Genomic DNA, 16254 nt, shown 5'->3' on the forward strand with positions numbered 1-16254 from the left:
GTCGAAAAGTGCAATTTGCATAGCCCCTCCCAATTGTAGCATTTCTCGTCCAATAGTGGGCCGGCAGCATACCAACTCTGCTGCTGCCGCCTCCTCCACTGCCTCACTGGCTCAGGAAGGTACGTCCCAGAAGACACGCCCATCCACTTCCTCGCTACACTCACACAGAAACACATACATACTTTTTGGGGGAGTCATGGTGCTGAGAGGGGGCTCGTGCATGCGATGTCACCCTTCGCCAGCATCTTCATGACCACACATCTGCATGCTCACACATTGACCTCATCTACACAGGGTGTCTGCAGAATTAAAATATACATATAAATATATATTAGAAAGTAGGGTCCGCCAGAAAGTCAAAATTCAGATTCAGGAGGAGCAGTGGACCGGCTCCACACCCTCGGCAGGACTCTCAAAAAGTCTGCACGTTTTGTGGACTCGGTGTAGGCGTTAGACTGTGTCCCCCTGGGAGTTCTGTGGAGGATGCTTCGGTAGTACAGGTTATCGAACCCCTTGATACAAACGAGCGGATTACAACTCTTGCCCTTATTGGTCAATGAGGAGCCAATCGCGTGTCTTGTAGGAGTCCCCGCACAGCTGATTGTCTGATTGTCTCGCCAGTCTTGTTCAAGCTGTTGACTGTTGAGGACCGTACTTACAGCAGTCTTCGAGTGGAGCTCATATGCGAGTGAGAACAGGCGGTGGAAGGAGTACAATAAGGATGAAAGAGAGCCTTGGGACGATGTCACAAAGAGCGTTTCAAACCCTAAATTTACCATATTGATAATAAAAAAAAAAGTACAAGAAATAATTGCCTTCTGTAAAACTGTTTTTCAGTAAATTCAATATTGTAAACTTCATTTTTACATTTCCTTCAAAACTACAAATATGTATTTTTCATGTAAATAGATAAGGATGGACTGCACAGGAGAAAATCAATTTAGGCATAGCAGTTCACTGTCCTGAAACGAACTTTTCTACAATACTCTAATATCTTCGGATGGACCTATATCGTATTACCTTTAAGCCTATATGACCTGCTCCAAGCATCGTATTTAATAAGTAGGATACCTTCAGAAGTGGCCTTCTTAAACATGCAGATACCCTGTCTACAAGCAAGTGAAATTTGATTTATTGCAACAAAATCACATTTATTGCTATACAGTTCACCCCAGAGCATTTTTTCCCCCACAACACCTCACCATATTCACTCAGTTTCTCACCCCCTGCTACTCCTCCGCCCACCACCACCACCCCCAATTCCGCCACGCCCATCCCATCTCCAAAAACGAGCCATGTCGCCACATCTGACAAGCTCCATCCCCGACCTCCAGCTGACCCCCAGACACCCTCCAAGCAGGCTTGCGCTTGCGAGGACGGCGAGCTCAGGGGGCGGCAGGGGATGAGGAGGGGCGATGTATCCTGGGGGCGGGGAACTGACACTGCAGGGGGCCGGCAAGAGCTGGGTTGGCGTGCTGCCATCGTCGGACCTGGGTCTGCTGGGGAGGGATAAGATGCGGGTGTTGGAAAGGGTGAGGGGGTACTGGGTGTTTCTCTTACACCCGCCACCCCCTCCCCCTCTCGTGCGATCTGTTTTAGTACTTACCGCACATGCCTCCATTAAAGTACAGTATACTTCAACATAAGGCTGAATGATTGAGATTGCAGGTCATCCCCGTTTGATGCTATTGTAGCACAGAGTAGTCATTTGTCCCTTTTGTCTTGCTGCAAGTCTAAGGAAGAATGTTTAACACAATATAAAATGATTGCAGTGTCAATAGCGTGAGACCGCTACTGGTTATTAATAGACAAGGAGGCCGATATTGTATTGGATGGAGTATAGTGGTGGTTAATGCATCTCAGTTTTTAGGATTATATATAAGAAGTAATTCTAATTTGTTTATATGTATATAGCATAGCTTGTAGTAGTATTTGAAAGTTTTTTTTTTAATTTCACAATCCCATCCTCAATGCAATGAATCATTCAGTCCTACTGCAATTCTAGATGGACTGCACAATGGCATGGATTCTTTTTTATCGGCAAGTACTAAAATCAGATGGCTCTCATCCCGCTGGGTGGGAATCTGTGCTGAAGGTCGGCGATTCCGATGGTGGCTCCATTAGACTTGAGTGCAGGACAATGTAGAGCACAGCGGGTTCTCCGTCACCATTCTCCTGCCTCACGGGAGGGTCTTCTTTGCTCTACACTGTGTGTGAATCATAGTGCATATGAAGGCGGAGTAAACTTGTGAAAAGGGAGGCAGGTGTTGCTTTGGAAATGTCTGAGTGGTGTGCTGAGTTTCCGGCGGGTGCTTGTGAAGGTTTGATTGTCAGCTGTGGAGCCCTTGAAAGGTTTGCGGGCTCCGTGGACCAAGTTACCTGTTTTGTAAGTTTTTTTTCCCCTCCTTAATATAAAGTATGACATGAGCTCCCCTCTTGTTTAGCTCTCTTGCATTTCCTTCCCCACGGATGGTATCGCTCATCACTGCAAAATCACTGATACTGTAACTTCTTCCTTGCACCCCCTCTTGCAGTCTGTGGCCCAGGGTGTGACAGCTTGAGCATCATTTTTTTTATTTATATAAACCACTCGCATGCTCGGTTGCAAGTACGGTGGAACCTCTAAGCTTACGCACAATCGGTTCAAGATACTAGCAGCCAGAATTCTTCAGAATGGAACGATGGCACCGCAAGGTACTGTTTTAATGTCCGTGAAATTCTTAAAGGTGTTCAGAAGATGCTAACTGATGTCAAAGTGATAGGGAGATGTGTTTTTTCTCAGACATCACAGTCTTAAATTTGGTCAGAAAATTAACTCACAACTAATGCACCGTATATTTGTTCACCCCGCCAATACAGTATATGTCATTGTCATAGAAAGATAATGAAGTACATGTTATTTGAATAAACGTCATAAACAGCATAAAATCCAGTGAATGACACCCACCCGCGTATAATACACCTCACCCAAAATCACCTTTAAAAAGCAATTTTTTCCTCTGTATTTTTGGATATGATATTCTCCGATTTACTGGTGTCTTTCATTATCAGAGTGAATAAAGATTCAAAAAGGTGTCAAAGCGTAAATTCAGTTAATCTATGGTGTTTTCCTATATTCTTTGGACATTTCCGTACTTTTGATTACGGTCTTTCAAAATGCACTTTTGATTATGATAGTGTATAGAAAACCGTGATTTTTTTGAATGTATTTATTCAGTACAATTCCTGGGTACTGGTAAATGTCTGAACAATTAATACTTGTACATCCCCCCATCCCTCCTAACATTTGCGAAAATTACAAATCATTCACTTGATTTTACAGTAATCGTCTGTGTTTTCACATATAGCCATTCATTTAACAGAATAACTTTGTTCGATGAAACCGGTCAGATTTCACATTTTTGACTAAATTAAGATGTATTTGGAGCTTTATTATTTAAAAGTGTAGAATTTTATGATGTTTTTGTAAGGCTAATAAATGGGGTAAAATGTTCGTTCCTCATGTGCTACTTTTGGGACATTTGCCGCTTAGAGGTTCCACATCTTATCGAATGTTCTCCAGAGGTGCCGATTCTGCCGCGCTCTAAATCAATCCCTTCCACCCTCGGCGAGAGTGAAGGGCTGATTTTTAGCGAGCGGATGAACACGGCTCCCCGATGGCTAAAGTATGCGGTGACGCTGGTTGTCAGGAATGTTTTTCCGTGGTTGCTGCATGGCAAGGTTGAGAGAAAGCAAAATTAAAAGCCTGCGTATCATCGGCTAAGAATACAAAAGCATGACTTTTCAATTTGATTTTTTTTTTTCAACTTTGGCCCTTATCTTTGTTCTCCTGTGTCCGACACCTTCCCTCTCCCCCTTCCCACTTTTCCTCCTGGAAGGTAAGAAACACAAGATTGTTTTTGTGTGTCATAAGACCGTCGATTTGAAAGGTGACCAGGGCCCTTTAAGAGAAATCAATGGTTATACATTAAGACAGCTCATAGCTCTCCTTTTAGTTGTGCTGGGGTCCTTCCTTCCAGACAGGAAATGGATTCAGGAAGTTTACTTCGCGCTCAGGTTTCTTCTCGTATCCCCGAGTGACGACGAATGGATTATGATGGGAATGGGTTTAGCAGAGGTTAGCCAACTTTACAGAGCAGCTGATAGAGGGGGGCAAAAAAAAAAAAAAAAACTACACAGTTGGCATGTTTGGTAGGTTTCACTAGGGTGACATCATCCTAATGTTTGCTGCCTTTGCATTTTCTTCCCCGAAAGAGTAGAGCGTTCATTTCAAGGCAAAATGTGAAACTCAAATTTTCTGCCCGTTTCTCTCCCTTTCTATCCTTCTCTTTTCCCCCTTTTCTCCTTCTTTTCACAGCATGCAAAAGTTTACTCAACAAGAAATCCGACTCTGCTAAGGTAAGGTCTCCTCACCAAGATGCACCCCCCCCCCCCCCTTTTTTTTATTGTTCCCAGAGTTGATTGTCCCTGTTGTTGTTGTTTTTTGTTTTTTTACTCTTTTGAGAAATCCGTGTCCCGAGACTGGATTTCTTTTTTCCCGCCCCCTCTGTAACCGTGCTCTTTAAAGATATTTTTTTTGTACCTTTTTCACGGGCTCTTTTTCAAGATTTCCATCTTTGTCCTCTACGGAGCATCATTCCCCTTCCTTGCCTACCTCTCTTCCTCCCTCTCATGCCCCTGGGGTCTCTGTGCAGTTAAGTGGTAGAAGCATAGAGAGTTATTGAGGCAGTAAAAAGGATGATCTAAAGGCCATTCTGTGGCACTCACCCTCTCATTTGCCCTGTTAGCTCTCAACAGCTTGCGAGCCTTGACTAACATTAGCCCCATTTCCTAAAAGGCGTATGATGCTAATCTGTGTGTGTGTTCACTCTGAGTGTTTGCATTCTTGTCCCAGCCTTCCACCAACAACAGTAAGAACAGTATAGTGAGCGCCATCAATGCCCTGAAAGACAGCAACATGGCAACCAACGCCCAGATGGTACAGTAGGCCCGCCGCAGTGTTGTTGGTCCCTGCATTTTAACCCACCCACCCAGCAGTAGCCATTTGTAGCGCCATCGTTGTTGTATTTGTTGCTGATTGTCATCCGTGTTCATGTGCCATTCAGAAGGTGCTGCAGCCATCCCCTTTAGGCTCCTTCATTGAGGTGTACATGTGCTTCCTGAATTCTTAAATGACCGTTTGCCTTCTTTTTTAGTTTTTCTTTCAAGTGTTCAATTCTTACAAAGCATAAGTCCCTCATCTCGGTTGGACGCTTAGAAGAAAGCAAGAAGCAGAGGTTGGAAGGGACTCGGTTTGTTCATATCCGACCAGAGGCTCTTGGGCAGATAACATACAGAGTTGGCCCGGGCATTTGCCCCGGAGCTCCACCAGCAAGGCCTTGGATAGAAAGAAAATAAGTAAAAATTGGAAGAAAATCCATGAACATATGCATCTGACCTGAGGCAACTTTTGGCTGGGCAAGATTCCGAGTAGGCTTGTGTGGTCACGCTAGGGCTACACCGACGGGCACTTGGAAAATTGGGGAAGGGGCTTGGTTACTATTTGTGTCCAACCTGAACCCAGTCTTGGATGGGCAGCATTGTGAATGGACCTGGCTGATCACAATAAAGCTCCACCAGCCAAAACAATCAAATAAAAATTCATTTCCGCAAATCTGTGGCTGGTGTATGACATTTGTTGACATATAGAGAAAAGTATTGAATACCTGGCCCCAGGACTTTTGGGATTTCTATGTGAATTTTTAACCAAAAGAAGAGTACTTGCGACCCACTATTATGTCTTTCCTCATTGTGGGATATTGATGACATTTAAATGTCAGGATGTACATGTTCACCTCACTTTGATGTCAAAGCACCATGTCCAGATGTGTCAGAACTGTAGTCTGGGTTCAACTTGTCAAGACAGCTGTTTTTTTTTTTTTTAAAGTGTTATCCCAATCAACCACTTTTTGCTGTGTGGCACTTTCTATCCCAACTTGATGAACAACCTTTCTGCTCTTTACCATCTGCTATCTTTACCTTCTGCATTTCTGTGCCTACCGAGCATTGCGTTTTTTGTGGCATGTTATGTTTTTGGGCAACCGGCATGCATTGCATCGTATAACTTACGTAACGTGCAATCTGGTCTGTTTGTCAACCGAAGAGGGGAGGTGGGTGGGACAAGTCTGTTTCCTCAAATTTAAGGTTTTACTTTTAAAGGCACATTTCCACCAAAGGGTCCAATTTGAATCGCATTGATAACCTTATGAACATGTTTCTTGTTAGTAAGGTTTGTAGTAAGGTTTACATCATGTTACGGGTCTAATAGTTAGTTTGTTCATGTATGCTGATAGTTTGCACTTTACATTTAATTTAGAGTTGTGAACCAAACTCACTGTCTCATCATTTTGATCCATCAATACCCGATTGGGCAGCTTGGTGGAAATGTGTTTTAAGTTGAGTATAAAAAGATAACCTCAAATGGTTCCCAAAGAGACGAGCTCAACATTTTGGGCTGTTCATTTAACCACCCAAAATTGGTTCAAATGAATAACCCATGAAATATATTGAGGTACTACTTGTTCAAAAACAACAAAAATACGGTTATTTATCCACCCCCCCCCCCCCCAATTTGTTTATTTTTAACGCTTCTGTTTTTAGTGAGCTGCATGAATGATTCTGTTTTTTGCATCACAGGAATCTCAAAGCACGGTAGTGCACAACCCTCCCGATGGCGTCAAGGTGAGCTGCATTCATATGTGTAAAACACTATTTGAACCAATTTGCACCTGTGACAAGTTGTCATCCTCATACTTTTTCTTTTTTTTTGCCGTTGCCACTGCAGGGATCAACAGAGAGCAACGCTACCAACGACGAGGAAGAAATGAAAGGTAGGCAAGGTACTCCCATTGCTTTCGACTTGTTTTTCTTTGCTCTCCCGTCTAGCGAGGCGTGGTTATTTTGGGCGACAGGTGTACGGCGACACGCTCTTGACCGTGTGTTTGTACATGTTGTGCGTCTGGCTGCATCGTGCGCACGTACGCACATGTGCGTGTTGTGTGTTCTAGCAGACAGTTCAGCGCTGAGTCAGTGCAGCGCCACAGAGGAGATGCCCCCACTTCTGCCCTCTCCTCAAAGCTCACCTGCCAGTAAGTTTGCTTTAAAACAGGAAGCTTTGTGGTGGAGCTAACAACCAAAGCCCCCTTAAACCTCTAAACCTCCCACCCAGCACCCTCACTTCTTCCCGCAATCTCCCACCTTAGCTTCCTCTCATCGCCAGCAGTGATGTCTTGCACATTCACTCATTGTCACCTGACAAGCCGCGGGGGGGTTCCCACTGCTTTTGGCGTTTCGATACAGTTGATCACGGGGTTCTAACTGCTGCTTGAAAGGTCTTAAATTTCCAAGATAAAATGCTTTGAGTTGCTTGGTCCTGCTTTGTTCCACTAAAACAACTTGTGCGTGATGTTTTTTTCTTCTTTCGAATGTCATCTGTTTTTTGTTTGAAACATAAAACTGTCACTTTAGCCTGGATTTACCTCGTAGGTTTTAATGCTGTTTTTTTTTTTTTCCCCAGCTTGTTCTTGCAGATGCCCAAATTGCTCGTAATTAACGAAACAAGCATCGATAACTGGGCAACAACAATGCAGAATTAAACAGTAAAACATAAATAAACATTAAATGTTACGTAGTATTTAACTGACCTAGGTTGGCACTTGTCTCATCTTTAATGTAGCGTCTTTACATCATATTTAACGGTGTACGCTTCTGGTGTAGTTTATGTTTACAGCAGGTGTCTTAAATGTTTATTGGTTGTTGTGTATATGGCAGCCATCTGTGCGTTTACATTGCTTTCACATTAGCCTGATATTTTTGCTCAGGCGTGTCCAAACCTTTTCACTCACTGGAAAAAAAGGAAGACTGCAAAGGACCACTTAAACGATTCTGCTTTCATTTATTCACCATGCTAAAATCCAGCAAGCAACCAAATGATATTTATTGTTTTCTTGTTACTGTAATTTCAAAAACTGCCACATAACAGCTCTATGTTAAAAGTGAAGGATTTCTCACAATTTTGGGCACAGCGTCCCACTAGACCAGATCCACACCAGCCAAACACCATCTCCACATTCAGAATTAAAAGAAGAGCAATCTATAGTAAGATGTCCATTTTTAAAAGTGACTTGAAAATCAGCTAGTAATATGTTCAGACCTTGACACGCAAAGTGGATAAAACCAAAGTTTGCTTCTAAAGTTGAACGATCTTTTTTTCACCAGTGTTTGGAAGAGAAATTGTGGCTCTAGTCTACACAATACAAACCATTTTGGTTTTTTAACTTTTTTTTAAGCGTGCCATCACTCATTTTCGTAATTTTAGTTAATCCCACAGGCCACTGAAAAATGAATAGCGTGCCGCAAATGGTCCCCGGCCCACAGTTTGAACACAACTGCTGTTTAGCTTTTCTCAATTGAATCGGTTGTCTCATTAAAAAATGCCAAATTGTAACTTGATTGTAACTTGGGACGCGGCGGTACCAATAAATGGGGTAGCTTGGTAAACTTGACTTCATCTGACAATCGGTCTACATTTTGGATGGCAAGGACCCAATTCCATTTTTCAGATGACTTCATAATATAGATTTGATCAAGCCAAAGTGTACCGATTGACTTTAATAGCTCAGTCCACTGTCCTTTGCATGTGTGTGCTGCTTCTCCCTTGCATGGAATTCAATAATTGGGTCTTTCGGCCCCGTCCGCTCCGGCGGTGTCAGCGTGTTCCCAATTTGTTTTATAAAATACCATCTTGACCAACTGTGGCTGCCATAAAGTTATAGGAGGGGGGTCATTAAGACCCTAACTTGTGTTTAGACCCTCAAGACTACTGAGTACACTCAGCTGGCTTACAATCTGAACACAAAGCAATCGAAGCTATCAGGGCCACTGTGGTGTGTGTGCATTGTGTGATTACTGCTGTTTCCCCCCTCTTGTTCTCAACGTGACAGTTCCAGCCGGGCGACGTCATCGCTCCCTTTGCACCCACGTACCCGGGAACCTTTTCACACCCACTTTTTCCATCACTTTCACCCCAATCTTTTAATGTGTGCTTACTTTATATATTTGTATTAGTTTTTAAGGAAAGCGTGATAAAAAAGCTATGTACCAGGATGATTATATTTTCCGGTGCTCACTTGTTGCTAGGCGGACTTCATAGCTCATTCAGTGTCGGAAGGAACTGCAACCTGCGTGAACTGTTTTCCTCAAATAATGGCCTTCCACATGTGGTCTATAGTGCCACCTGCTGCTTTGGCATGTACTGTACTGTATTATTTTAGCCTTAATCTTGTATGGAACTCACTTCTATTGTATTCCAAGAGCTCCCCGCTAATCTTTCCCCCTTCTTGTCAGAAGCACCTGCACAATGAACCCCACCCCCCCCAACCCCTCTGAAAAAGGTGCCCTCCAACTGTCGCCTTCTGTCCTTTCTCCTCAGAGGACAGTTTTGTCGTCACAAGCATTAAGAGCAGAGTGCGCAGGGCCAGCAGTTACATGACATTCTCCACGTCATAATCGGAGCTGCACTCATCCCGCTACCAGCTGCCATCTTGCCCCCCTGAATCTGTGTGTCATTTCGTCTTTCAACTGTCAAATTAAAAAAATAAATAAAAATACAGGCATGCAAAAAGGTGAAATTGAAACAAATAAGATAATCGGTTCCTCTTTCATCATTTGATTTTTAATTGCCAATTGAAAATGAATGAATGACTCTCCTGAGCACCTGCTTGTTTCTTGCAAATCTTTGTTTTGCTTTTAACTGCATGAGTTGAGCGTTTCAGTCATTTCCATAACCTCCCTCTAGCGTCCATCTTTCCATGCATGCATGTGTGGGTGTTGACCGTCCATTATGTGTTTCAGTACCACCGCATGATGTAAAGCGCATGGCTTGGAACAGCACGGGCAACAGCGACTCTGAATTATCCTGCGCGCCCGCTGCCGCCGCCCCCACCACCGCTCCAGTAGGGGGCAACAACTCTGCCGCTGCTAAAAGCAACGTTAAGCAGAGTAAGAGCACATCAGACACTAACTGACCAATCTGCTTGCCACTAACTCCGCCCTCCTGCTGGCCACTGCAATACTCGCCACTTCATGCACTGAAATCCTTCAAGAAGAGTTTTTACTATAGTGCAATCAAACCTCTTCCCACTCCTGTTTGGAAGCCCGATCCAAAACTGTCACCTTGGTTAGAAACCCTAATCCAAAATGTTAAAACCGTTTTTAACCTGACGTCCAATAGGAGAAGTTTCTCAGAGTGATTTCAGAGTACTAACAGCAGTAGACCACCAAACAGGAAAAGCATCCAACAGCAACAACCAACTCCTTCTAAAAATGGCCATCCTTGCACCCTACCCTGTTGAAAACGCAAACAAAAGTCCCGCGTGAAAAGGGTTCAACCACCCAGCAGGACTAAAATCCTAATTTTGAAACCCTAACTTCTAACCACCAAACTCTAACCTTGGCATGAAACCCTACTTTAAAACCACAAACCTTTTAGGATATTTGAAACTGGTATGCTTTCAACCATGAACTAAAACCTAAAACTATTTTGAAGAGTTGAACCTGTCCTGAAAGCCTAATTTGAAACCTTAAATCTCAATCCCATAATCCATGAAACCTAACACAGTTTTGAAACCATACTTGAAACCCCAAGTTTGCTTAAAACCTGACTTTAGGGGTCAAACCTTTATTTGAAATCTCAAACTTGTTGGAGCTCGTAATCTTGATTAGAAACACAAAGAGTGACCTTAGCTACGATTTACGGTGGCGCCCCATCTCAGCGAAGCTCCGCTGAAGACCTGCTGACGACGCGACCTTACAAAGAGAAGCCGTTCAGTCGACGCTTGTCTTGTCCCGTCCGCTCACTTTTCGCAATGAGTAGCAACCTTGTTAGCCCTCATTAGCATTTGTGACCCAATCTGCGACCCCTCCCCTCTGCCACGTCCCCAGCCCGCAAGCAGGAGATCATCAAGATCACAGAGCAGCTGATCGAAGCCATCAACAACGGCGACTTTGACGCCTACACGTGAGCGACCGCGCGCTTCTCGGCTTTATTTCTTACCGTCTCGTGATTGTCACACCTCTCCGCGATCGTTTCCGTTCGTAGGAGGATCTGCGATCCCGGACTCACGTCCTTCGAACCCGAGGCTCTGGGCAACCTGGTGGAAGGAATGGACTTTCACAAGTTCTACTTTGAAAACTGTGAGGACACACACATTGCACTTTTTAACTTTGGCTTGAAACCTGATCTTTCACACCTCTTACAACCCTGCCGCGTGTTTGATTCCCGTCAATCCGCGCAGTGCTCAGCAAGAACAACAAGCCGGTGCACACCACCCTGCTCAACCCGCACGTGCACCTGATCGGCGAGGACGCGGCGTGCATCGCGTACATCCGCCTCACGCAGTTTGTGGACTCGGGCGGCCGCCCGCGCTCCAGCCAATCGGAGGAGACCCGCGTGTGGCACCGCCGCGACGGCAAGTGGCTCAACGTTCACTTCCACTGCTCGGGAGCGCCCGCCGCGCCACTACAGTGATCAGGTAAGCCTCGTTGGGGACCTTACCTACTCTTAGCAACATTTGAAATGTTAACTGATATTTTTAAGGCTTACCGTGGTGTAAATCCGTCCTTCAAAGTCTTAATTTGATGGATAATCTTGTTTGAAACACCAACTGTGGCTTTAAACCTTTGAGAGCCACATGCTTGAGTGTCTAAGCCATTTTTAATAAATTACGGAATTATATTAAGGAATCAATTTAAAAATTCTTACCTTAAAAAATTGGAACACTAACCTTTGTTTTGAATTGTTATTATTAATTATTTTTGGTCATCTTTTCACTCTTTCAGTGCCATGGGCGAGAATTCTCGTCTTTTAAAATAGTATTAAAAATATTCAATGATAAAATTCTCGTCAAATGTGTTTTTTTATGGAGGGTCGCTGACACCCTTGACTAGCGCTTTTGTAATATTAAGCCAATTGAGCACTGTAGTGATAAATGTGCCCATTGGATGGCAGTGTTTTCTTACATACAGCATATTTATTACATGTAATTCTTATTAAAGAATGGATATCAATCTTTCATATGATACCACCCATGTTTACATAGACATAAAGTAGCACACACTTTAGAGGTTGTCTTTTCTGACAACGTTTGGCACTGAAAGAGTGAAAGTTATGAGCATGTCCAAATGCAATTCAATTTCGACTGGAAATACCCTCATATTTCTCCAGTCTTGTAGGAAAGCAGACTGGTTTTCACTATCAAAATACAAACATTTGCAAACATCTGCTTTTACTTTGGGAAAACTTTGATCAACGTTTTTGCACATTTTCTGTCGTCCCAGGACAAACCATCTGCCAAATTATTCTTCTTTGTCAGTTTATAAAATCTTCTATGATTGAATGGACGGAAATTGGAACATGTTTCTTAAGTATCTGATTGACAGATCAATCAACAAGATAAACATATTTCAAAAATATCCTTAGTTAAAATTGAAGTGAGGACTCACCCTGCTGTTGTCTCTCCCCTCAGTGGTCCTGAGCCTCCACTGTGTCGGTGGAGGTGTTTTGGGGGGCAGTTTTTTTCCGGCGAGTGTGTTTCGGGGGCCCGAGCCCCCCGCGTGGATCGGCTAGCGCCAGGAGCCCGGCCGGGCCAGACGGCATCCCTCTCCGCGACCGCCGACCGACCCCCCCCCCCCCCCCTTCCCTCCCGTCTCCTCCTTTCACCCCGCGGGGGGGCGCCGGCCGAGCACAAACCAACGCCCGGCGCCCCCTAGAGCCGCAGCCCCCCTCCCCCCCACGTGGGATGTGATGCATGCATCTTGGCGCCCGCCTGACCGCGGAGGGCGCATCTTTGCCCTCTGGCGCCTCCCCTCGGCGGCCGCCTTTGTTCAGCCCCGCCCGCGGCGGACGAGGCGTCGCGGGGGAGGAGGCGACTTACACTTGTGACAGTTTATGAGTATGAGTTATGAATATACTGTGTAAATTATGACTTAGATGTTCCAGAACACCACCAATGCCCCAGCAAGCATTTATCTTGTCTGCGCGATGAGGGATTAGCGGAGTCGTCGGCTTTCGTCGCGGCATGAAACGCGTCAAGTTTACGAAAAAGCGAGAAGTGGGGAGCGTGCGGACAAGTCCGAGCGGGTGACGACGAAACTTGATATCGAGGAGCACCAAAGTGTAGAACTTTAGGCTTTTTACGCGTCTTGCCAGTTTTTCTCCCCCCACACTTTGGAAAGGCGATCGAAGCTCGTGTTGTGTTTTTAGCGTCCTGTGACGAGCCTTTACCGCGCTTTTTCTTTTCGCCCCCCCCCCTCCCGTGTGTTTGTCTTTTTAAAAAGCGCTTTCTAGAAGGGAAAAAAAAGGAGGGATTTTTTTAAAGTGAATTAAAAAGCGCTTCCCGCGCATGTCCTGTCCTGTCATGTCCGTGTGCGGCGAAGGGAGGGGCACTAAGAAGGGGAGGGGTGCCTCGTGATTGCATGCGTGCCCCGACCGCCTCATCCTCGTGCGTCCTTCACCTTCCCGTCCGCCCCGCCCTCCCGTCCCCGCTTGGGGCCTGGTTTGTTCCTTCTCACTGTGTAAATACAGTGTGTGTAAACATGTATGTAAAAACGTGTTTCATATGTACATGCATCCTGTGCACCTCCTGCAAGAGTTAGCAAGTTATTTTTCTTTTTTCTTTTTTTCCTTGGGCGGCCCAGTTTCGCATCCCACCACTTAAACACGCACGGCTGGTGCTGTGTTAACATATCCTCCCCACAATGTTGTGTGATTGTCCCACTATGTTGTTTGGTCCCCATTCACTCCAGTAATGTTATGATCTTTACCCGCCTCACAATTTTGGTCCCCACCGGCTCCAGTAATGTGATCCTCACCCGCCCCACAGTGTTGTGCAGTTTGAGTTTGCTCCACAATGTTTTGTGAGCCACCCCCGCCACGTCTTGTGATCTGCACCCACCCCCACTATGTTGAGCTCTGTTCCACGGCCCAATGTTGTGATTTCCCCCACCGGTCCCATAAGGTTGTGAACTGATACCACCCCGTTATGTTGTGTAGTCTATAATGTCCCACAAAAAACAAAAACGGTCTCATCTACACCTTGTCACTACTTTGTGTCATACACACCAAACCTGTCCCAAGACTTTTTGAGGTGCACTCTGCCTTGCTATGTTGTCGTCCCCACAGCCACCCCATAATTTTGTGGTATTCACCGCTTCACAATACTGTATAATCCCCACTCATCGTGCACTGTTACATCTACACCCATCCCAACTTTTTGTGCTAAACCCACATTGTTGTGGTCCACAGCGCCTCGCAATGTTGTATTTCCTGTCCCTTTAATGTTGTGATCGCCACTCCCCCTACAAGATTGCATAAACGGACTGTTAGGTGCACTCGTCCCACAGTGTTGTGTTTAAACACTGGCCCAAACAATGTGATCAACACTCACTCCGCAATGTTGTGTTTTAGCCCCACAGTGTTGTGATCTAATGGTGATCTACACAGCCTCATTATTTTGCGTGATCTTCACCCACCCCATAATGTTGTGTGTGTGTTTTTTTTGTTGTTGTTTTTTTTCTCCCCACAGCTTGACCCCTGTTTGCCCTTCCTAACTTTAATGTCGCCACAATTTCTTTGCAACTTTTCGTCGTCTGCCGTCAACCTTTTGCCATTTTCCTTTGAAACCTGTTGCCGTTATTTGCCGAGTTGCCAAGCTGGAGTTCTGCACGTGACCCGCAGGAAGTGAGGCAAGAAAGTGAACGCGACACACAAATACAGTACACGCACCTGCACGGATTTGATTACGATTGCGACCTAGAATCCGCCCCCTGGTGGTTTTAAAAAGAATTGTGCCTGCTCATTTCTGGAGGGGTGGGCGGGGTCTCTAAAAGAGCGATAGCGAGCAGGAGCACTACTTATTATTATGCATGTTTCAGTTACGCATTTCTACCATGTACCTACCTGAATGAGGATGGAGCTCTACTAGTGTTAATATTATTATGACGATGACGATACTTGCATCTTTTGAGATACCCTCCATCTCGAATGTTGACTAGGTTACATGAAAAATAAACTTTTTTTTTTTTTAAATCAAAAAAGGGAAAAAAAAACTAATCGAAGGGGCAAAAAAAAATAAAAAATAGGATGCCGACGCTTGGTATGAGGCCCTCGATGTTTTCCCCCCTGCGTTGTTATGGTATGATATTTGGGCTGCGCTTTTTTCCCCCCCTCCTTTTCCGCCCTCCCCGTCACCTTTTCCTTAGCCAGCCTTCAAGCGGACGCTGGAGTTTTTTATTTTTTTATTTTCTTTTATTTTTTTTTTTGCATGATCATAATGTACAATGAAATAACAACCATTTGAATTGACGACTATAAAGTGTTTGTCTGAGTGTTAGTTGGTCTTCATCCTTAGCTTTGTTATTCTTCAGACTTGGATCTTGAAAGTATTTAATAAAAATACTATTTCAGCACCCCGCTCCAGACCCGCCCGTCTCATTTGCGCCGCTTCTTTTTATAGCGCCGTACCTCATGTGTGTGTTATATTCACGTGAGCCAATCACGGGGTGCACTTTGACCCCCCACGCTATCGTTTCACCTTTTATTACCACTATTTTTTTTTGAGCCGGAATGTCCTTTGAGAGTTTATTTCGCGGTACGTTACTCTAAGATGGCATTTCGCAACCTTTTTTCAATGATGTAACAAAAGGATTTCTGTTTAAAAAAAAAAAAACGACGATCATGCCATTGTCTGATTTGGGAAACTTTCGAACCTTTTAAACTTCATTGAAGTTGTTCCACAAAAAAAATAAAAAAATAAAGTGGCTTCTTTTGGAGTTTGGAAAAGATCTGTTATCAAAAAAGAAATAACATAATTACTAATAAATATTTGTCCACAAAAAATTGTCAACTTAAAGTGACAGACCTGTTCTCAAAAACAAATAACAAATATTAGTCCACGGAAAAATACTAAACAAAGTGTCCTGTTTTGGGATCTGTTCACAAAAATAAATCTTAAATGATTATTTTTCAGTTTTAAAAGATTTGTATTATTAAATTATCAATCTTAAATAAAACTAAAAAATCAACAAAACTGTTCTCAAAAAGAAATAACTTGAAATAATATAACTGAGTTTTATGAACTCATTTTCCTGAAACATTTCATTAATCATTTTTAAAGGATCTTTGCATCATGTTTGTTTTATTTAGACTCTGGAGTACCC

The 16254-nt window shown here is 44.1% G+C and overlaps 1 protein-coding gene across 22 annotated transcripts in view; it reads left to right on the forward strand.

Annotated features, from left to right (window-relative positions):
• The window catches only part of LOC148409722 (calcium/calmodulin-dependent protein kinase type II subunit gamma), a 37086-nt gene extending 21577 nt beyond the window's left edge, over positions 1-15509 (forward strand). For 2 of the 22 annotated variants that reach the window (XM_088439311.1, XM_088439308.1), the window contains exons 13-23: positions 57-119; positions 4358-4398; positions 4895-4978; positions 6676-6720; positions 6824-6878; positions 7047-7127; positions 9892-10038; positions 10981-11056; positions 11138-11232; positions 11334-11570; positions 12564-15509. In XM_088439311.1, coding sequence (XP_088295437.1) covers positions 57-119; positions 4358-4398; positions 4895-4978; positions 6676-6720; positions 6824-6878; positions 7047-7127; positions 9892-10038; positions 10981-11056; positions 11138-11232; positions 11334-11566 — 920 coding nt within the window. In that variant the 3' untranslated portion in view covers positions 11567-11570; positions 12564-15509. The remainder of the gene's footprint in view (positions 1-56; positions 120-4357; positions 4399-4894; positions 4979-6675; positions 6721-6823; positions 6879-7046; positions 7128-9891; positions 10039-10980; positions 11057-11137; positions 11233-11333; positions 11571-12563) is intronic. The other 20 variants (XM_088439309.1, XM_088439310.1, XM_088439312.1 and 17 more) reach the window with 20 other exon arrangements.
• Positions 15510-16254: the final 745 nt, after the last annotated feature.

Source organism: Hippichthys cyanospilos, chromosome 17 (assembly GCF_059441005.1).
Source record: "Hippichthys cyanospilos isolate Australia breed blue-spotted pipefish chromosome 17, RoL_Hcya_1.0, whole genome shotgun sequence".
In the NCBI taxonomy this organism is placed as follows: domain Eukaryota; kingdom Metazoa; phylum Chordata; class Actinopteri; order Syngnathiformes; family Syngnathidae; genus Hippichthys; species Hippichthys cyanospilos.